Source organism: Styela clava, chromosome 4, assembly GCF_964204865.1.
Source record: "Styela clava chromosome 4, kaStyClav1.hap1.2, whole genome shotgun sequence".
Lineage (NCBI taxonomy): Eukaryota > Metazoa > Chordata > Ascidiacea > Stolidobranchia > Styelidae > Styela > Styela clava.
In genome coordinates this window covers 7,571,443-7,593,395 of record NC_135253.1, presented here as the reverse complement: position 1 = coordinate 7,593,395, position 21,953 = coordinate 7,571,443, and the positions used below count along the sequence as shown (strand labels likewise).

The 21,953-nt window shown below is 30.8% G+C and overlaps 1 protein-coding gene across 1 annotated transcript in view; it reads right to left on the bottom strand.

Annotated features, from left to right (window-relative positions):
• The window catches only part of LOC144421998 (uncharacterized), a 39,859-nt gene extending 17,909 nt beyond the window's left edge, over nucleotides 1-21,950 (bottom strand). The window contains exons 1-31 of the mRNA XM_078111650.1: nucleotides 21,495-21,950; nucleotides 20,658-20,711; nucleotides 19,906-20,080; nucleotides 19,368-19,467; nucleotides 18,551-18,722; nucleotides 17,423-17,484; nucleotides 16,221-16,368; nucleotides 15,913-16,014; nucleotides 15,182-15,338; nucleotides 14,529-14,736; nucleotides 14,298-14,458; nucleotides 13,123-13,230; nucleotides 12,844-12,892; nucleotides 12,695-12,752; nucleotides 12,548-12,616; nucleotides 11,435-11,728; nucleotides 10,921-11,084; nucleotides 10,448-10,621; nucleotides 9,549-9,696; nucleotides 8,745-8,934; nucleotides 7,485-7,600; nucleotides 7,183-7,395; nucleotides 6,562-6,716; nucleotides 5,948-6,062; nucleotides 5,451-5,595; nucleotides 3,072-3,232; nucleotides 2,272-2,337; nucleotides 2,000-2,125; nucleotides 1,393-1,530; nucleotides 562-948; nucleotides 326-443 (exon numbers count right to left, since the gene is read on the bottom strand). Of these exons, the coding sequence (XP_077967776.1) occupies nucleotides 326-443; nucleotides 562-948; nucleotides 1,393-1,530; nucleotides 2,000-2,125; nucleotides 2,272-2,337; nucleotides 3,072-3,232; nucleotides 5,451-5,595; nucleotides 5,948-6,062; nucleotides 6,562-6,716; nucleotides 7,183-7,395; nucleotides 7,485-7,600; nucleotides 8,745-8,934; nucleotides 9,549-9,696; nucleotides 10,448-10,621; nucleotides 10,921-11,084; nucleotides 11,435-11,728; nucleotides 12,548-12,616; nucleotides 12,695-12,752; nucleotides 12,844-12,892; nucleotides 13,123-13,230; nucleotides 14,298-14,458; nucleotides 14,529-14,736; nucleotides 15,182-15,338; nucleotides 15,913-16,014; nucleotides 16,221-16,368; nucleotides 17,423-17,484; nucleotides 18,551-18,722; nucleotides 19,368-19,467; nucleotides 19,906-20,080; nucleotides 20,658-20,711; nucleotides 21,495-21,528 (4,367 nt within the window). The 5' untranslated portion in view covers nucleotides 21,529-21,950. The remainder of the gene's footprint in view (nucleotides 1-325; nucleotides 444-561; nucleotides 949-1,392; nucleotides 1,531-1,999; nucleotides 2,126-2,271; nucleotides 2,338-3,071; nucleotides 3,233-5,450; nucleotides 5,596-5,947; nucleotides 6,063-6,561; nucleotides 6,717-7,182; nucleotides 7,396-7,484; nucleotides 7,601-8,744; nucleotides 8,935-9,548; nucleotides 9,697-10,447; nucleotides 10,622-10,920; nucleotides 11,085-11,434; nucleotides 11,729-12,547; nucleotides 12,617-12,694; nucleotides 12,753-12,843; nucleotides 12,893-13,122; nucleotides 13,231-14,297; nucleotides 14,459-14,528; nucleotides 14,737-15,181; nucleotides 15,339-15,912; nucleotides 16,015-16,220; nucleotides 16,369-17,422; nucleotides 17,485-18,550; nucleotides 18,723-19,367; nucleotides 19,468-19,905; nucleotides 20,081-20,657; nucleotides 20,712-21,494) is intronic.
• Nucleotides 21,951-21,953: the final 3 nt, after the last annotated feature.

Here is a 21,953-nt window from a genome sequence, read left to right as displayed (position 1 = left end):
GATAATCCAAATTTATAATGTGGAATAATTTCACATTATTAAAATACATTTCAGTAACCACTAGCCAGGTCAACAACTAATATTTCTTAGAATACAATAATTATAAAGCATGATTATAAAATAAACCAGTTTGTGTCAAACTACAACAATCTATTACCAAAATCTTTATATCACTTATTTCTTTGTTATAAATGTTCAAACTATTTTATACAGCAATATTCACTATATATTTCAGTATGTCTTTGAGATGATATTAGCCGAAATGTGATTTGGATGTGTATTGAATTTTATAGAATAGCATATTACTATGAAATAAAATTTATACTTAATTAATTTTTCAGTCATTGAATAATTCCATATGTCTACAATCAGAATGAATTCTGATGTTATTTCTTCTCCAAACAAGTCTTCATTCCGAGCATCGCCAACAGTAAAATTCCCACCTGATTTTTAACAAATATTGTGTTACTTGCTACACTGATTGAAATGAACATACCTTATACATATTCTAACTTTTTTTTGAAATTTCAAAGTTAAATATAATTCGATCAACTCACTTACCATTAGATATATAACAGTTTTTGTTGACATTCCTGTTTCCGTGTTCATGCAATTGATGACCATCAATATATAGTTCAATTCCATAGCCTTTAACAAGGTTGACAACCAAATGATGCCAATATACATCAGTGCCATATTTTTCTTCATTATCAAACAGCATTTCTACATTGCAAATATTGATGATAAAGCTATTTGAATATTTTAGTTTGAAGATTTGAATTACAATATCATCATCATTTTCAGTGAAATATGATATAAACTTTCCACCACTTCCTTTTAAATCCTGGTACCATATTGAAATTGTAAAACTGTCTAGATCCTCTGAAACCATTTGAGTCAAAGTACTTTTTTCATATGATTTACCATAAATCGAAGCAAAATGAGATTCTGTGAAAAAGAATGGTTTATGCTTAAAAAAGAAATACCATAGATATATACAATCAAATTGATAATTGAAACGATATTTGTACTGTGTCACACAAAGATACATACATGGTAAATGTCACTAATACATTCAATTGAATTTTTGATAAAAAAATTACAATTTTGCTGGTACAGCACAGAGCCCACCGAAGGTATTTATTACATGATGGTTTCCGTGTTGGTGATAGCGGTGCTTTGAGCTCGAGATATTAACATTCGATGCCAACAAACTTAGGTCTAGTGTGCTATCCACTAAGTAATACTTGTGGATTTGAGTTTGCAAAAGCAATACTTCAAACATATAAACTGTGTCATTCACTGAAGTATCTCAAGTAATGTTCAATTAATTACAGATCATATTAGTATGATTGAAATACCACTATGTGTTAACAGTAAAAAGTTTCTTGCCTTCCTTAATATAATGCATCTTGACAATTTTTAACATTCCAGTTTCCCCTGTTTCATTAATTACATTTAAATTTTCCCTAAATTCAGATTCAGTTATTCCCGTACATGATGAACTGGTGAAACCATAGGCGTAAAATCCTGCCCAAAAGTAATAGAAAAAGATAATTTTAATAATAACTCAAAAAATTAATTCAACAAATGAATGTATTACAGATGCACATAGTTGAGATGTTCAAACTAATCCTTAGTTGCACCTTTCATTATACATGTCCAAATTGTCAATGATATTAAAAAAATTCTTTCAAATAGCTGTTCAATTGACAATATCGACTTCAGTTGTTTTAAGACTTGAGTTATTTGTTTATAACTATGTCGCAAATCTAGACTTCTTATCTTTATCTTTCCTCTTTCCAACTGAAAGAGTAAAGCCAAGAATATGGTTTCATCATAGTGCATATACTCATTGCAAATTAATAAGTTTAAAGAGCTTAAACCCCCTAGCCTATCACGTAATTAGACTTCTCAATTGAATATTTCTAGGCATGCCTTGCTAGCATGATGAATGTGAAACAATGCATTTGTAAAAAAGGAACTGTGGTATACAAACCTTCTTTTCTCATTTTATTGTAACACTCATTTTCTGATAAACTGACCGAAGATACATCATATAATCCAGAACCAGATCCCCACAGGTACACACTGTTCAAGTATCCATATTCAATTACATCACCAGCTGTTGAGTATAAATGACAATCATCAAAATGACTTTTGAACAAACTTCAGATAAAAGGACGTAATTCTTAATTAAGAATAAATGGACATAGGTGAAACTAACAAGAATAGTCATACTTTTTTTCATAAGTTGACTGAAAATATTACCTGTTGGTGATATTGCTATTTCTGATGGTAAGTCTTCAATATTATCATCAGTATAATCAACAGCATCTAAGATATTATAAATAGTAGTATAAGCTGTATTATGAATAAATTATTACCTAATAACAAAAATCAAGTATTTTTGTATATTGATTGAGGTGCTACCTTATAAAAATTGCTTCAATCACCTTATGTTGGTAAAAAGACAATATTGAAATTATTGATGATGAGTACCGTACATACTCGCAGATAAGTCGCAATTTTTTCCTTATGTTTAAAAAAGAAGAGGTGCGAACAATCCTCTCGACATGAGTGCAAATTGCTCTGAATGTACTGGCAATGATATAGAGGTTTGAAGCGAGTTGGTTATTCACAAAAATAGTATGGTCTGCGCTTGCGTACATGCACTTATTATCGCTCACAGGTGTCAATAAACATATTTTGATTATATTTAAGCCCTACAAAAAAAAAAAAAAATAGGAAGTTATCTATGCGAAAAAGCTAGGTAAAGGGCCTTCTAAATCCCTAGATTTTCATTGCGACTTATGTGCGAGTCAATTCTAAATTAAACTTTTTAACACAAAACTAATAGTGCGACCTATAAGGCGGTGCGACCTATCGGCGAGTATATACGGTATTTAATCAAATTAATTTTTCCCTAATATTATTTTCCAGCATATTTCTAATATAAATCTGTTATTGCTCAATGATTGAAATTGAATTATTATGGATGCTTGAATATTTTTATTCATGTGTGTATGTATTGAATATTATTCTATATATGCATGAAAAAAAGATTTTACCACAGCAATGAAGACTTGATTTGAAATAGCAGATGGTTTCAACATTGGTATCCCATGGGGAACAAATTCCATAGCTCAAACCCCATTTAGGTTTTGAACTATGGTACTGGAGGTGTAAATGGCAGAATGGATTATGGTGTAGCCACTCATTTTCATAGTTTCTGTAAATAAAAATTGGTCTTATCTATTTTTATTCTATCAATACCATATAGATTTTGTGACAATTGGACAATAGGATCTTTTCTGACACATGTTGTAACTTATTGCATAAATATCAAACCATATTTGCCGGTAGGTGATTTAAGTTACTTGATATATTTTTAATAGGTTTTCATCATATATACCATAGGTTCTCAAACTTTTGGTGTTGCGGAGCCCTTGAAAAGGTCTACTATTATTCATGGAACCCCAAAATATATGTCAAAATTGTCACTTTCCGATTAATGTTCCTGAGTTAGGTAAAAGTACTTTACTTAATTTAAATGCTAAACCTTTTTTAATTAATGGGGCTAATACAAGTCATAGATAAATCTAAATTTCAAAGATAAATTATTTACACTAAAGCTGTAAATTTGGCACTTGACAAACATATTAATAAATTAGGGCTCGAATCTTTTCCCTTTTGATATTTTTGGAAGACTTACGGTAAATGGCCGCTAATAACGTGTGCGATTGCATTTTGTTACAATCGCTGATTGTTTTTGTCTGCATGGCGCGTTTTTGAACCCTGAACATCTTTACGCCGGTGTTTATTCTTAGTCAAATCAAAAGTTTCCTTCAGCAAATACATGTATTTATCCACAATGACGACTATAATTGCTTTTTTGTTTAGTGGAAAATTCAATGTGAAAAACATGTTACCATATTGTAGTCATCGGCGAAAAAATGCTAAAAATAACAATTAATAAAGAAGTAAATCCGCAACTCAAATTTCATGATTGAAAAGCATCATTCTAAAAGATTAAAACTAAAACTTAAAATGGAAGATCGCCCTATGAGTTTGGTTTCAGCAGACCCACGTCAGATTAAAAACGCTTTTATGGACCATTGTAAATCATAAAATTTGGTGTTATGTCAGGTTTTCTTTAGTTATTCATCGTAGAAACTGCGGAATCGAAACACAGTCAATTGTGTGCGCAATGTACCTTTTTTTTCATCTGAAACTGCCGACGAAGACGCATGCAATAAAATAAATTCCAATCGTTCGTATTTTGCTCAGACTTTGTGATTTTTTAAACGACGATAACTTGCTTAAAAATAATCTCGAGTGCGAAAGAACAAAACAAATTTGACAAATCCCAAGATCCCAAGAATATGACTTCAATTTATTTATAGTTGGCAGTTTATCATTTATTTTATGTTATTTTAAAATAGTATTATTTCATTTTAGTAATCCTAATAGTAATCTCGAAGCAAACGTGAGTAACAATCAGCACAATTAAATTATAACGACAAGACACTTTAAATGCTCGCATTGGTCATGGATTGAATATTTTAGGCAACAGGAATCTTGTTATTCATTTTTTACTAATCGCGAAGAATGATGCCCGGAAATTTCCGATTCCAATTTTGAACCCCCTCGTTCTTAAGAATCCTGGCTGCGCTCCTGCTTATAAATAATGTCATTTTTTAATTCCGCCACTTTGCCAAATTTTGAGGCTTTTATTGCTTCTTTGTACAGTTAAAAAATTAGCCAAGTCAGTATTTTGAAAAGTAATCGAATAGCTCGCGGAGCCCCTGGGTTTCTCTCAATTTTGTCAAAAAAGAAGATAGACTGTGTCTATATGTTTTCTATCAAGGGGGTTAGTTTTCATTTAATATTGACTCTATTAAAAAATTTCACCCATTGAATTTTCAATAAATGAATCATGAACGAAAACGTATTTACCTCCATATGATGTTTGGCTCCAAACAAGTTTGATACGACTATTACCGGTATGCCAATTTTTTTTAAATTTACTACGGTATATCAAAAAAGATATCAATGCTCAAATATGTGTACAAGAAGGGAAAATGGCTAGTATCGAGAACCTAATCTTTTACAGTGGAATACCGTTACTGTAGTCTTCCCAACTTTGCCTGACCAAATCAATCAGTGATAAAATTTAACAAAAATATAGAGTGCATCAGTAAACAATTACAGGTTTTGAACAGTAATACCAAATATTCACAGAATATCTAATACAGAATATTCAAGTGGTCTTGAGGAAATTTCTGCATAAAAATCATAAGCAGTAGAAAAGTGATGATTAGTGATTCTCATCTTTCATGTCTCAATAGAAATAACTGTAATAACTGTAGGAACACTGTAAATTACTAGCTTGGTTTATTTACAAACAACACTAACACTTTTTCAATTATATCAAATTTTATACATACATGACTGGTAGCCAATCATCTGTACCAAATTTCTTGTCTTGACAAACTGTATCAGAAGAACACAGGTCCATTCCTCTCATACTGCAATAATCTCTTGAATATTGCCACGTTTGTAAGCCCGGATTTACAACAAATTTATGACTTTCTATAAGAAATTATTATTGATTGCAGAATCTAACACTTTTGCTAAATTAATTAGATATGAAATCAATTAAATAATTACACTAATTTAGAAAGTTTTAAATTCAACTCAAAAATTCTTAATATTAGCAAAGCATACAACTTTAACTCCAGAAACAGACTCCTCAGTCTTATGATAAATTTCTGGGTTTATACTTGAAAACTCACATAAGGCCTTTTTTAATAGGTCACAAGAAAGATTCTCATCAGTAGAATGGGCTATTGTGTGTAAATTTAAAAAAACAAAAGGATCCCTCTTATCAAATCAAAAAGTTGCATGATTCTTAACAGAACTTATTTAATATCATTTTACATACCTTGCAATATATTAAAGCATATATCATCATTCAAATTTGGGCTCAGTGTGACAGTTCTATCATTAAGATATAAATAAAAATTTGGTTCCGTAAAACTTTCATATAGTACACAATCCTGAAAAAATAAATTCATGAAAATCTTATCATTCGGAAGAAGAGAAAAGTCATTTGAATAACTTAGTTGAATGGCAACCACAGCTATCCTCTAATACCTAGTGTGAATTGGGCATGGGAATAGCAAACCGGTTAATTAGATGAAGTTAGATTAGATTATTAGATTAGATGAAGTTAGATGAACTACCCAGTCACAATTCAACAATACTCTCGCACATGATAAATCGTTATGAGATTCGAACCTGCAAATTCATCCATAGCAAAGGGTGTTCCTAGTGTTGAGCATGATTCTGCAACCATGGAAAATGCAAACACAATGTACTAGCCAGAAACCAGAAAATATATTAGATATTTCTAGTTTCATTAATGTAATGATGTAATGAAATTTCAAGTTTTCCACACAGAGCTTTGGGTTTGAGCGACCAAATTACCATAATAATGAAACTCTCAACTACACACAATAAGAAAATATATTGAAAAAATAATTATCAATAAAATACCTTTTTGGGGTAGTCATTAATGATCCAAAAACTTGATTTATCGTCTTTCCATTCATGTTTTGCTGTTAAACTTAAAGTTTCATTGCAATATGATAAAAAATACCCGGGGGCACTGACCAGTTCGAATGATACTGTTCCTGGTACTCCATTCAGCCCTGTGATATTGAATAAATAATATGGCACTAACATGCATGTACTTAGAATATGTTTTAAAATTAGATTAATGCCTATCAGTCTCCACTAAAAGAGTGATATTATATGCATAATAAAAACTCTAGTCCAAACAGCTAAATGTTGAAGTTTTTGTGCTGGGTATAAATGTAATAATAACCTAGTGGTTAAAGCAATCAGACCAACTGTGTTGGAGCTTACATTTGAAAAATTTATATGCAAAATTAAAGGTAACACAATTGTGTTGCATATGTAACTTGTATACACATGCCATCTAAAAAAAAATTTGAGAAGAACTTCTCTTTCAGTCAGGTTCTTACATGGAAAATGGTTTTGTTGAAAAAGTAGTGCTTTGTTTGGCACTTCACAAAACAGCAAGCTATCAATGCTAACCCTTTTAACTGATTCAAGATTGCACAGATTGACTAGTACATTAAAAAGTTGTTTCACCTGGTGATATTTTATAAAATTTTGTTGCTTTTGAAAACTCAGATGTAGATGAGGCAATATAACAATCTTTACAACACATCTCCTCCACATTTGCTGACCAATGTAATGACATGTAAAAATCCACAGACGCAAGGGTAATTTTTCCCTTTCGTCTTGAAGACAAAATTGGTGTATATTTATAGGCAAACTTTGGTCGTGTTTCTTCATGTTTACCTGAAATAATTCAATTAATTTGTCCAAAGTTTTTTCAATGCATGCATTTAATAGCTAGAAAAAATAATCATAAAAAAGCAATTGATTACCACAACAAAACACTCCTTGCATATTCCTTATGATATCTTCCTCGAAGCTTCGTTCATAATCCCAAAGAGCGTGAAAATTCCAATTGTTAAAATGCAATCTGTCATTTGGGGTATCCCTTTAAAAAAAGTTTACCATATATACATACTCGCAGATAGGTTGCATTTTTTCCTTATATTTTTTTAAAAAAAATATAGGTGCGACCAATCCGCTCGACATAAGTGCCCACAAGTAATTTGACATTTAAGCTGAACTTTCCGGTGGATATTTTACAATGTTTTAATTGACGTTTCCTGTTAATTATAAAGTTTTCAAATAAATTTTTTTAACAAATTTATTTGTGTATATGTTTTTGTCATTTCCTAAACAGTGTTAGGGGTCTGAATGTACCGACAATGATATACACGTTTGTAGCGAGTTGGTTATTCATGAAAATCGTATGGTCTGCGCTTGCGTACATGCACTTATTATCGCTCACAGGTGTCGATAAACATATTTTGATTATATTAAGCCGTACAAAAATAACAAAATAGGAAGTTATTTATGCAAAAAAAATGGGGAAAGGGCCTTTTAAATCCCTAGATTTTCAGTGCGACTTATGTGCGAGTCAACTATAAATTAAACTTTTTCAACACAAATATAATAGTGCGACCTATACGGTGGCGCGACCTATTATACGGTACAATAAAATGAGGCAGAATCAATTCCAACCAGTGGGGATGGAGTTTAACTTCAATGCTTCTTTGAACTCCGGCCCCAGTCTTTGAGATATTAAAACTTTGACTAGGTGACTTTGTCATGAATAATTTTAATATCTATCAGGTGAAGTTTTGACTCAATTGTTAAATTTTATTTATGTGATATCCCACTTCAACAAGTTCAAAATTTTAACTCTATTTTTTATTTGCAGAAAGTTCAAAATATGACTCTAGTTTGGCCGGGGGTATCCTATCACACAGAGTAATCAAACTTAAATCTATAATAAATGTAGATATAAATCAAACCAAATAAATGCTATTAGACAATCTTTTTTTTCAAAACTATATATATAAAAATTATGGCTATATTTTTTAAACTGACGACCAATTATATGTGAAGTGGGTCAAAATTAAAGCACCAATTCTTTTCAATTTAATAATAATGTCCCATTATTTAATCAGAATCACGATATATTTGTATAGCAAAATTGCTTAACTTCATGCAAACACTAAAATGCATTACACTAAAATTTTTATACATCAAACGCATAAACAAAAGTATACCTAATTGGTACTCGAGCATTGACATTGCTTATATTGACAAAGTTTCCACCAATGAGTGGAGTTTTATAATCTTTTACGGCATCAGTAGAAAGACACAAATCCTTTTCTCTCTGCAGGCACATCTCTCTTGCTTCATACCATGAAACACTTTTTGAGTCAATGTAAACAAATTCAATGTCCTGCATATTATCTACAAATCATAATAATAATAAGAAGAAATAAATGTACAAATATACCTATATGTTATTCATTGAACAATTGTTTGTCAAAATCAATCTATTTAAAAATGAATGCTGGCCCATTTTAAAAACAAAATATTCCATGTAGAACAATGTGGCAGTTTACAAGAAATTTGAAAACTGTAAATAAAATAATATCTTTTAAGAGACACTCCCATTTTAAACTACCCCAAACTAGGTGCCTGAAAAAAAGATCTCTTTTTAGCACACTTGTACCACTTTGTCACACATCTCACAATGATCACACTTCCACTGTTATGAGTTGAGGGGTAAGTGTACAAAGTGAAATTCATGCTAAATTCTGGATTAAGGTGGATATAATACTTTAGCAAAAAGTTAGACAATTTTTATGAAGTAAAAATCATACAATTAGGACAAGTAGGATTTATGAGACACAATTAAAAAATTTATATTCAGCGGTCCAGTGTTTCACAAAATTTATTTTTTGACAAAATGTAAACATGATATAAACTAATTTAACTACCGGTATATTAATCTATATGTGGATGGATCTAAGGATGGCCATCAGTATTTGGAATGAAAAAAAAACTTCATTTCAGCCAACCTGAATTTACTTCTTGTGCACTTTTTGATCCATTGCAATAACCTGTTGAATCACAAAACCCTAGATCACAAATATATGATGCTTCTGTGAAGTTGCAATCAACTGCATCCAGTGTTCCATATATGGAATCAGACAAGCCAGATATAAACTAAAATATTGCAAACAAACATATATAATATCATTTTTGCCATGTGTAACTACATTTCATACCAATATCACGTTTCATTATTTCAAAGATGAGCTTTTATCAGAAATGTGACTGATGTAAAATAAGTAAACATGTGGCAGAAAAATGAAACTGATAGATAGAGCAAGATATATATGCATAATATTGAAAACAAGAACGGAGTAAACATGGAACGAACATTTGGCGTTAAGAAATGTGAAAATGAATAAACAAATGTCAAATTGCTACGAACCGTCATTATATTGAGAAGTTGAAGATCAAGGACGGAAAAACAATGGACATAAAAAAATTTACCAAAATCATTAGATTGTATATCATATGCCAAATATATTTTGTGTATTTGCGTTGAAAATCATTATGTATTAGAACGAACATTTGGCGTTAAGAAATGTGAAAATGAATAAACAAATGTCAAATTGCTACGAACCATCATTATATTGAGAAGTTGAAGATCAAGGACGGAAAAACAATGAATATGAAAAAATTTACCAAAATTATTTGATTGTATTTCATATGCCAAATATATTTTTTGTATTTGCGTTGAAAATTATTATGTATTAAAACATATTACAGTTTTTAGTGTAAGGATAGTTGAGAAGATAATATTCAGGAAATGTTTGAAATTTGGAAATAATTTTTATAATTATTCTGAAAATAATCTGATAATGACAGATAATTCTGGACAGTACAATATTATATTTTTATAACTTACAAAACTTAATGTGACACACAATTTACTATCTTTTTCTGGGATTTGTCCATTTTTCCATGAAATCCAATTTGGCATGTCAACAAAAAATTCATCCAATCTACCAGCCCATATTGAGAACTCTTCCAAAGTCGTATTTACAAGATAGCTAGATAAAATTCGATCAAGTATCCAATTCTAAATAAAAAAAATTTAAAATTAAAATCATAATAATGCACCACAAAATATGAATGCTTACTCATTGGTTGCACTGATTGCAGGTGAATTTTTCTCCATAATGCTATTAGTAAAGAATTCCTTTTTTGTATTGATGCATGATGTATATAAAACATGCAATGTATAGTTTTAAACAAGAGACAAGCACACACATATACCAGCTGAGTTATGCCATGCGATTGAGTCTTATTACCATACTTATACTTGTGAACTTATAACAAAGAAAAATGCTAGACATAAAGTCATGTAAAAAAACTAACCTTAATAAATTCGAAGATGTTTTTGTTAAGTAATGGATTCAATAATTCATCATATGAAATGTCTGATTTGCATGAATTTTCAGAATTATCAAAAGTGTTCTTAATTGCGTGCATACAATAATAACTGCCACCAACATGATTCAGAAATCCACTATAACATTGTACTGAAAAACAAAAAGTACATCTTTGAAATTATGAGTTGGAGTTACACAGGACAAACTCCTTATTCTTCCTTCTCCCTATGCATTTGTGCTATTGGATCAGTGTGCATAAAATGCAGGTGCTGTAGCAGAAATACTACTTAATTCAAGATTCATGCTGCTCATTAACACAAATGTATTTTAGTAACATTACATCTGACTGAGGACCCTTCAATTACGTAGTATGCATTTAAATGCTACACTATTTTAAGATACACAATTCAAGATATCATACTGGCATAAATGATGTTCAACAAAATTCCTTACAAAATGAAATTTTTGACAAACTTCCTTTTTTCATAATACATACTAACCAGGTTTTTGATAAACAAGACTGTACCCAATTCCACCACAGCTGACTGACGGATCATTTGTGCATGGTACATTGCAGTAATTTAGAGGATCACTTGCAGCAAGGTTTGTGAAACTGATTTCTGTATTTAAATAGACATCACCACACCAACAATAGCCATTATTTTTCAGAACTGCATTTTCATATCCATTTTTGAAACAAGCCGTTGTACATTCCCAGGGTAATTTTGTTTTGTTATCAAGAAGAATAATGTTCATAATATTTTTGTTTTCAATACAACCCAGTATAACAGAACCTGTAAGAATGTGCATTGTTACAAAAAAAAGCACTCAATAGTAACAACAACTAAAATATTATCACATATGTCATCCATGTTCATCCATGTAAACAAATATTAGTATTTGAATTATAAAAATTTATAAAGCCAAACTTTTAAAATTGAAACTTTTAAATTAAAAACAAATGATAATTATTGTACAGAATCAAAAAATTAAGTTTGAATTGTTTTATTAGAATTGGTCAATAAACCCAAAAAATCATCTTGGCACATGGCTTAATTGTTCAACTTAATGAATCATTTTAAAATACTCTATAGTTGAATAATTAGAGAAATTAATTATACAACTCTGAGCTTTCCAGGCAATGACATCCATTGGGATGATTTGTGTGGCATACAAATAAACATTTATGCAACTTTATTTTTGTGATTAATCATTAAACTACATTAAATTTCCTTTTTATTTATATTATTTTATCACAAAATCTTATTTATATCCATAAAAATTATAATCATTGATTCATAAATTATTAATTAAAGTATAGTAACTGCTTAGATACATTGCAGAGGTGTGCCATAAACCAATTATCTTTTTCCATATTTCTAATGCCATTCTAATTTGGTTCAAGATCACTTGAACAAAATTATGTCAAACTTTTGATAAACAGAATAGTTTGACAAATCTTTTGCTGTGATTGGATAATTACTACCCAGTCCAGTCCAGGTATAAATTGTATTACATTGGAACAAGGTTTTGCTTTTTTGTTATTTCATTGTATGTTATTTTAAAAAAACATAAAATTTGAATGGAAGCATCAAAAGGCATAACATTTGTACCTGGAACTTTATGTACCATAACCTTTTGCACTACAGGTAGTATTGGAAGGTTCTCATTTTCATCAAAATCTAAAATAATAGAACATAAATTTTTTTATTACTGCCCAAAAATAGCAAAAAAATAAATTTGATAAATCAAAAACTTACGTTTAAGAATGTCACTTTTTATAACTCTTACATTTAATTGTTGATTCATACCATTATCCTGATTTAAATAAAATGTATGAAGTAATTCATAAAATCTGTTGCAATCTTTCTAATGAATAAACTATCTCTTTTATATTTAAACCACTTACTTTTTCGAAGCTGTATAGTTGACAAATATTATTTTCCACTCTATACAAACTGTGAATGAAAAATTTAAAGATGAATACACTGGAATTCAAACAAAACCTCAAAAGGCAACAAAAAGAAAGAATATACCCAATCAAAACCTAAAAAATTAACTTATGACTTAACAACTGATATTGAAAGTACTCAAACAACAAGTTTTAAAATAAATTGGGAGTAGACATAACTTCACTTTTTGACTGTGATATTTAATGATTAAAATATTTACTTTTTCTTCAAAATACCTGCAATCAGAAATGTATCTGGTTAGGCAATTATAAGCACATTGAGATTCTTCAATTCCAAGAATGTTGGTGATTAGTTCATAATCAGTGACTTCTACTTCAATAAATCTTTGAACAAGGATTGGATAAAATTTACATATTTATCATGGTGGAGGTGAAAGCCAATAAGACAGTTTAAGCACATGACGAACCACGGCCTCTAATACGATAACCCGTACATGTTGGGTATGGTATTAGTAAGCCAGTTATATGTTTCAGATGCATGGACTTGACAAGAAACGTAGTATCTTTGTGATTATCAATACCTGCTTGACTAGAGCCTTGTTAGAAGAAAACTTCACATAGATCTCAGACTGCTTGTCTTATGATTAAAGGAGATTACTCAGGCTACTAAAGGGCACTCTAAATCAGGAAATCTATAGTAAATAGGGAAGACCCTAACCCTGACTAACATACAGTAACTTCACATGTACCTTAACCCCTTTACCGTCCTTCCTGGGTATATTCGTCAAACAAGTTTGACACCTAATAAGTTACCCACAAGTTTTTTCGCATTGCACAATTACTAAACGCTGGTGTACCCTTACCCGTGAATACGCACGTCATAGGGCATAGGCTGACAAATCAATAATTGCGGTGGTTGTTACAGCTGACGTGAGGATGGGCGGCCCTACGTGGACTGTGAGGCGTGCAATTCTAAATTGAAAATGGCGAGTCGAAAGCGTGGTTTGACAAGAGATGAAATAAATTGTATATTGTATGAAACTAGAGATAGTTCATCAGAATCAGATAGCGATTTTGATAATGACAGTGATGAAGTTGGCAGAGATGAAGCTGTAGAAAATGATAGCAGTGACGGGACAGTTGACTATGGCATTGCTGAAACTGGGCCAAGTTTCGCTACTAAATTTGTTTAGCTTGAAAACTGTGTCAATCGGTCTAAGCTGCCGTTTACGGGATAACCACATCTACAATAAACATTGATAATCTAGTGTAAAATTTGGTCTTAGTGCACATAGTGTTTTAGATGCATTTTCATGACAAAAATGATGCTAAACATCATTGGGGGAGTGTTTTCCGAAAATTCATTAACAGTATTAGAGCAAAATATTGATAAATAAAACCAATAATCATATCATAACCATGCAAAAAACTCTAATGAAAACATTCTATACTTCTGTGTCCAATCAGAATGAGCACTTTCCCATAAGGTTCCATGTATATCGACACTCATACAGTCATCCACATTATCCTGTTTTTCTTCGAAATATATTTTGACAAAACGTCCAATCAATGGTTTCTTTAACATCCATCTCAAAGATCCATCAGAATGAAGCTTGAAGTAATAAATTAATTATATAGACAAAATGAAAAAAACACATTCAAGCTTCTAAAAACATATTCACCTCAATTAGTGATCTAGGTGCATATCTTGCTTCACCATGGAAAGACGTAAAAACAATTTGAACAGGCTTGGAGATTGTATGGATCGGCTTTTTATCAATATCTTCTAATGCCAAATTTTCAGTAGATGATTTACTACAGTAATCATAAACTGGCATTACAGTTATCCTGTATACTTTGTACAACTTCTTCAAATCCACCTGTAGCCACCTGAATATAGTGTTCATGTTATTAAGTTTTCTTGTTTCAAACTTGAATTTTTTTTTCTCTTTATATAGTTAAAGTATTAGTTGCCACTTGGTCGAAAAGACAAAAAATACTAAAACCAATAATTCAAGTTAGGGATGATCATATTTATTAGGTGTATTGCAAGAATAGGACAATATCACAATGACAAAAAAAGCTTTTAGAATAACTTTTTAAATAATTGTTTTGATTTTAAAGTCTTCCATTATTTTCATAATATCAATTATCAAATTACGAGCTGCCCATTTCTTATATACTGACAAACAATTGTACAAAGTTTATTTATTAAATTTACAAACAATTACAATAGAAACTTGGAAAAATCAAATTGCTTTTAATAGTGGTTCAATGAGATGTCATAAAGCGATCGAACTTAATCCTATTTTCTGTCATCTACACAATTGAATACCTTTCAACATCCAGTCTGTGCAAACACCAGAATCCACAATTACCAGGACCTGCCATCCATGGAGGATTTGATGGAGTAAAACTAGATGCTAAAAATTGGTCCTTTCTAACTTTTTTATCACCTATATGAGATGGAGATGATAAAATAGATGGTGAATCTAAAAACAAGTAAAATAAATTGGTATTCAATAAAGGTGTTAATACTTGGACAATGTATTATTCTAGTGTTCATTCTTCAGATTAATTTCAAATCTCAAGGTTAAATGAATTAACATATGAGAATGCACAAGTAAAAATTAAGAATTTATTACCCAGTGACAGTAATTTTGATGACATAGCAGTACTAGCAGAAAATTTAAACAAAGCTTAATGTTTTTAGAATAGGATCGGTCTATAAAGAGGTTAAAAACTAGTGACCTTGAGCAACGTACAATTACGAGTGTCATGCTATAAGAATTAGATACCAATTTGACAAAAAAGATTAGATATCATTGAAACCTTTGAATTAGGATAGGATAGAATCGACATATTTATCCCGGGGGAGATGAAAAACAAATATGATGACTTAATCATATGGCGAAGCACAACCTCTCGTCCGATCACCAGTTCTTGTTTTAAATGGGATTAGTTAGCCAGTTATTTGTTTTCAGATGCATGGACTTGATTACAAAAAGTACATTCACTTCAGACAAAAGCAAAAATAATGAAAAAAAAACATAAAAAGTATCTTGCCTGTGGAACGAATACATGCAGCAATTAAATCATCAGCTGAACTACAATCAATAAATGCATTATCTTGAGTAATGCATGATGTCATAAGCTGACTTCCACAAACTGCAAAAAAGATAGTAGATATTTATTAACATAGAATCTATGAAACATTTCTGAAGACTCCCATCGCAAATTTGAACAACAATTAATATAAGCCTAAAAAACTAATAGAATTATTCTCAACCCAGTAGTACCATATTTACAATACATAAAAACATTATCAAAGTACAATATTCATTTTTATTTAAACATAAAAATTTTATAATTACAATTGTAAGTTGTGATTTTCATCTTTTTCAACAATAGTTTGATAGTCTGAGCAAACGGTGTTCTTTGCATATCTAACACATAACCACCCTGTTGAGCACAAGAATCTATCAATTTGCCGCATTCTTGGGTTTTGTTGTTCTGTAAAATCTGTTAATTTGTTAATTAAATGTTAGTAAATGAGAATTTCAGCTATCGTAGTAGCATCAAATTTGAACTTATGTTTTTATCTTGTTGGCATCAAAAATATTTTTATAAACTTTATATAACAGCTATATAGTCTGTAGATCAGGGGTGACCAACCTATGGCGCATGCGCCAAACATGGCGCATTGCATCTTTAACCCTTTTCATGCCAAAATTGTTAATTGCACTTGGCTTCTCCACGCCAAGCCGATTTTTTGCGATTTACAAGGTGACTTTTGATTGTACCTAAAATCTATTCTCCTTACTCCACGTCGCCCACTTACGACTTGTTGGAATTAGAAACAACAGGCGATTATCGACGTTAGCTTTTGGACGGACTTTATGAAATTCATTCTAGACTTTTAGCAAAAATTAGTAAAATTTACTATTTTTTCCCTACTGAAGTAAAAAGTTCAGAACTTCTGGAAAAATGAAAAATCGTCATTTATCAGCTTGAAACATGGATTTTCCATTGCCCAGACTTCCCAAATATCTCCCAATAATCATTGAACAACCAGTTGAATTGCCCAAGCCTAAAAAATTTATTATAAATCAACCCACAACATGCTGAAAATGACCCCTAAATACCACTTTTTTCATCCAAACTTCAAATGACTGTTGTCAACAAAAGCGAAGCATAAAATCGCTTGCTGTGACGCAAGTACTAATCTCGAAGAAGCATGGAGTAAAATCACGCGACGCTAGGCCAAACAGCTGATTGGCAAAGGCCAATTAGAATCGAGGGTAGAGTAGAGTAGTTTTATTTATTATACTTCCATGCTCAATTTCTATTCATATGAAGTTGTAAATTGTAAAAACTACATATACGTGTGTATATATGTGTGTGTATTATAAATTTATATAATTTCAACAAGATGCGGACATTTGGCGTGGGAATACAAGAGATTTACGGCGCATCTGAAACATTATGTTTAAAACGTGGCTCATGGTATGTGAAAGGTTGGCCACCCCTGCTGTATATACTCCACATAAATACATGTTTGAATATTTATAAATACCTTTAAGCACCACCCGCTATTTATTTCAAATCCACTTGGACAATTCTCTTGTTTTGTATTGTCTGTAATTAAAAAAAACATATCCTATAGAGCTGTGGCAAAATATAAATCATAATTATTATGAAACATGAAATAAGAAATTTATTCAAAAACATTTTTGGGCGTATACCAGCATGGGCCAGAAATTTGGGCAATGTTTTTGCATTAAATGGGTCAGGGGTAAAAAGACATATGGAAAAAATTGACTTTAATTGTTGCAGCATTGTGGGAGAATTCAATGTTTTTGCATTAACAATAATTTAGTAATGGGTCAAAGATTAAGGGCCTATGAAATAAAATTGACCTTAATTGTGGCAACATCGTGGGGAAATTCACAAAGAAAGTGTTCAGTTAAACAAATATCCAATTATTTGAAGCCAATAAATTATTATTGAGCGGTAGTTTCTTGATTAGAATTTGAACCCTGAACCTTGACACCCTGAAGTTTTTCATCCGGGATTGCTTGAGTCGGAAAATAAATTTGGGCACCATGTATAGATTAATTGTTGCAACAAAGATAAACACCGTCATATCATTCTAATACAGAAATAAATAGTCAGAAGTGAATTTTTTCAGAATAAGTTCTTTTTAATATCATTTAACTCACATATTTAATTGACATGCAACAAGTTTCTCAACTAATGGAAACAAGCGATTAATCTGATAATTTGACAACGATTATAAAGATTATAATTATAAAGAACATAAAGAGAATTTTTAAAACCGACAGTAGTAACAAACTAAACATTATAGGCTAATAAAAAGATTTTTGACCGAAATAAGAATTGAAATTAGAACAATTATATTTGTTACATTTGAATTCTGTCAGTATAATGTGTAAACAATTACATTGCATTAGTGTAAAATTCACCAAAGTCTTTCAGTCAGAGACCTTCGTAAAAAATATTCAACAACCATGACCAATGTTGTTCTAAGAATTACACACTGTATCAACAAGCCATATTTTAAGGTATTCTCTTCATTCAAAAGTTTTGCAAATAGGTAAATGCAAATGGCAAGTATTTAATGAAATATAACAATGTAAAATTTGATCAAGCTAATATATTATAACAAACTCCGATTGATTACCTGTGTAGATACCAGTTTCTACCCTCTCACATAATCCATTAAGACCCTCATGAGAACACATAATATCAAAAAGTGTTCCATCTTTTAACAGCATAGTATTACGTTCATAAGATAGATTAGGTTCATTTGATGATTTTTTCCACAATGAATCACCCAATAAAATAGAGAAAGTCTGAAAATAAAAAGCGTATATCATGAGAGAATAAAAGAAAATTATTTACAGTCTAAAAACCCTAATGCGGACCCTGTTGTTTGTCATGTCGGATATCCGGGTCGCCTGAATGTATTCTATTTCCGTATTCTCTTAGTATTTAATGTTCGTCTTTTTATTCCTTTATAAAATTTGATGTTAGACTTCCTTGTAGGTGACGCTGCTCGATAACCATTACTGGTTTATAGCGTCTTCCTTCACACTAAAACGCATTTTTTTCTTTTTTTACTTTATCCTATTTGTACAATGTGTATATTCGGCATGTGTAAAAATAAACTATTGATACTGAACTACTGATACTGATAATGTTGATATAATATGTGAAAACAAATTTTTGTGTGAATTGAGTAAAACCATTTTGACAACATCAACAAAGTCTGTTACAATGCAATGGGCACACATAAATAATACAAATTTCCACATTTTCAAAGACTATGTAACTAATATTTTAACCAAGAAAAAGAATCTGTAATGAATTATATAGTGTTCCATATACTGTACTATAAGATGACAAATCCACAAATTAAAAGCAATCACAAGCATCTAGTTTGACAGTCGGTATGATTGTAAAATCAACTTTTTTGAAAAAAAAATTGATTTCTTCACCTGTTTGGTGTTTTCATACGAATTTTTTATTAGATAATCTGTGAGTCCAACATATACAAATTTATCATTCGTCAGATTGAAGAAGTATTCAGCAACTTGTCTAAGAAAAGAAATTGTCTATAATGAGTTTTATATTTATATTTTATATTATAAATTTCGCACAGAAATCTACATAATTATATTAAAATAAAATTCAAGTGATTAAAAATCAAAGTATTTTACTCCTAAATGTATTCTCTCAATTACTTTATTCAGACATCAAGAATAAAGTAAAATATATCGATTAAAATTTTTAATTGTTATAAACACAATAAAATATGGTTGAATTTCAATTATCAAATTTAAGTGGAAATTTTATATGAAAAAGTCATCAACATATGATATGTAATATTACAATGTTAAGAATATAAAGATTCTCAATATCATCTACCGGTAATATTTTTCACGTATCGGAATAATTACATAGAATAGTTTTAAAGATATGAAGTCTTCCATGGCCATAAATATAATAGGGATGAATTAGTAACAATAGTCCTACCGCGTAAATGTCGCATTTCGAAATAAATTGTATGCAAGTTCTCCACGTCCAAGTTTACAAAGTTTATTATTATTTTCACATATTATGTTTGAAACATCAGTACTCCTCACCAACCAGTATTCGTACCCCGAGCCAGGATTATATGTAACTGCATTGTTTCGAGAATATGCTGCATCTGGCATTAATATGAGGTGATATTAGGATAGAATAGAATTTATATATTTATCGTAGGGAAAAAGAAAGTCGATAATATGGCTTAATCATATGGTGAACCACAGCCTCTCATCCGATTACCAGTTCATGTTGGGTGTGGGATTAGTTAGCCAGTTATTTGCCTTCCAGCGGTCACATGAACCACCCTACGGTGGCAAGAAGTTTAGTAACCCTCTCGTACATTATTTACCCTGCATGGGATTCGAACCTGCAAACCCATGCAGGATAGTCGAAGGTCAATGGTGAGCACATTTTTGATTGAAAGTATATCCAGCACTAAGTATTCCATACATGACCGCAATTAATGTAGTAAGAGTTCAAACATTGCTTTATTTGCCACTTCTACTTTTAAAACCAAAGTGATGTTTACTTTCATCCAAATATGCATTATGTTGTAAAACCAGATGACTGTTATTCATGCTAATTTAGAAAGTGCTTATAAACTTTGTTCAATAAACCTCATTATTGAAATCTCATATCATAATATTAATAAGCAAAATATCAAATTACAAACACAATTGTATGCGATATGACTTTACATGATACTTGGGAAGTTGAAGATAATAAACTCTCTCCTGCTGTTCCATTAAAATCTGAATAAAAAAGTAAATAATATCAACTTTTCTTACAAAGTAATTACTTACAACTTCACTTTGAATAAGGATCTTAACATGTGAAGCAATCAGTTTTGGTGAAAATAAACAAAACTCCAGATTTGACATCAAAATACTTATCATGATATTATTATATATTACTATATCATGATATTATTATAATAACTATAAATGTAATTTTGAGACCAAATAAAACTTCTACAGGCTTGAATGACAAACTAATTATTCTATTGCAAGACCGCCCATCTACTTTTGCGATCAGATTGACATGTTTATACTAGGGGAGAGGGAAGCGGCTTAATCATATTGCGAACCACTTCCTCTCGTCAGGTTACCAGTCCATGTCACTTATGGGATTAGTTAACCAGTTATTTTGACCAACGCAGGGTAATCAGAGGTCTGGTGGAAAGCGCATTCCTAACAGTTCCTAGCAGGATGTGCCACACCGCCGAGACTCACTTTTGACAATAGGAAAAATAAAAGAACAATGATGTTCAATACAAGCAACCAGATTGGTTCAGCTAACTAGATACATGTTTTCAGATGCATGAATGTGGTTGGAAGAGAAAACCAAAATTTGTCAATAATTGAAATGAAGTGATAATTATAGTTTCAGTTATCATTTCCCAGGTCATCTTGATACAATGAGTAAATAGTTCAGTTTATAGTTTAAAAAAGCAACAAAAATCTTATAAAAACTCAGGAAATGTTATAAAAAGCTTATGCTGTAAATATTACAAAACTCCAATCAAACACAAACACCTTGTACAACACATCCAAGTAACTCTATTCTCATCACGATGTAATTATAAAAAGTCCATGGATAAATACGAATGTAGTTCGCTAGTATAGGCTTTGCAAGGTGGTTTGCAACCTTTGTCTCTGTATCAAAATTTGCTGAAAAAATCTAAAAATGGTTCAAACATCACACATGGATAAAATTTAATATATATAACATTGATCAAATGTACTATTATGCATTTAAAAATTCAAATCATCACTGAATTAGCTTCAAGCTTGTATACATGAATAAACTCAATAATGATTGTAACATAGGCAAATGAAAATTGTTGAAAATCTGTCAATAATCATATGAGAGATTCAACAGCAAAGAGTTGGAAACTATTTCTGGTTGAACAGTAGCAGAAATTTCATATTCATCCAGAGATAGATGGTTTTCGTTATTCGTTATCAAACATTATCTTAAAAGGGTTTGATTTA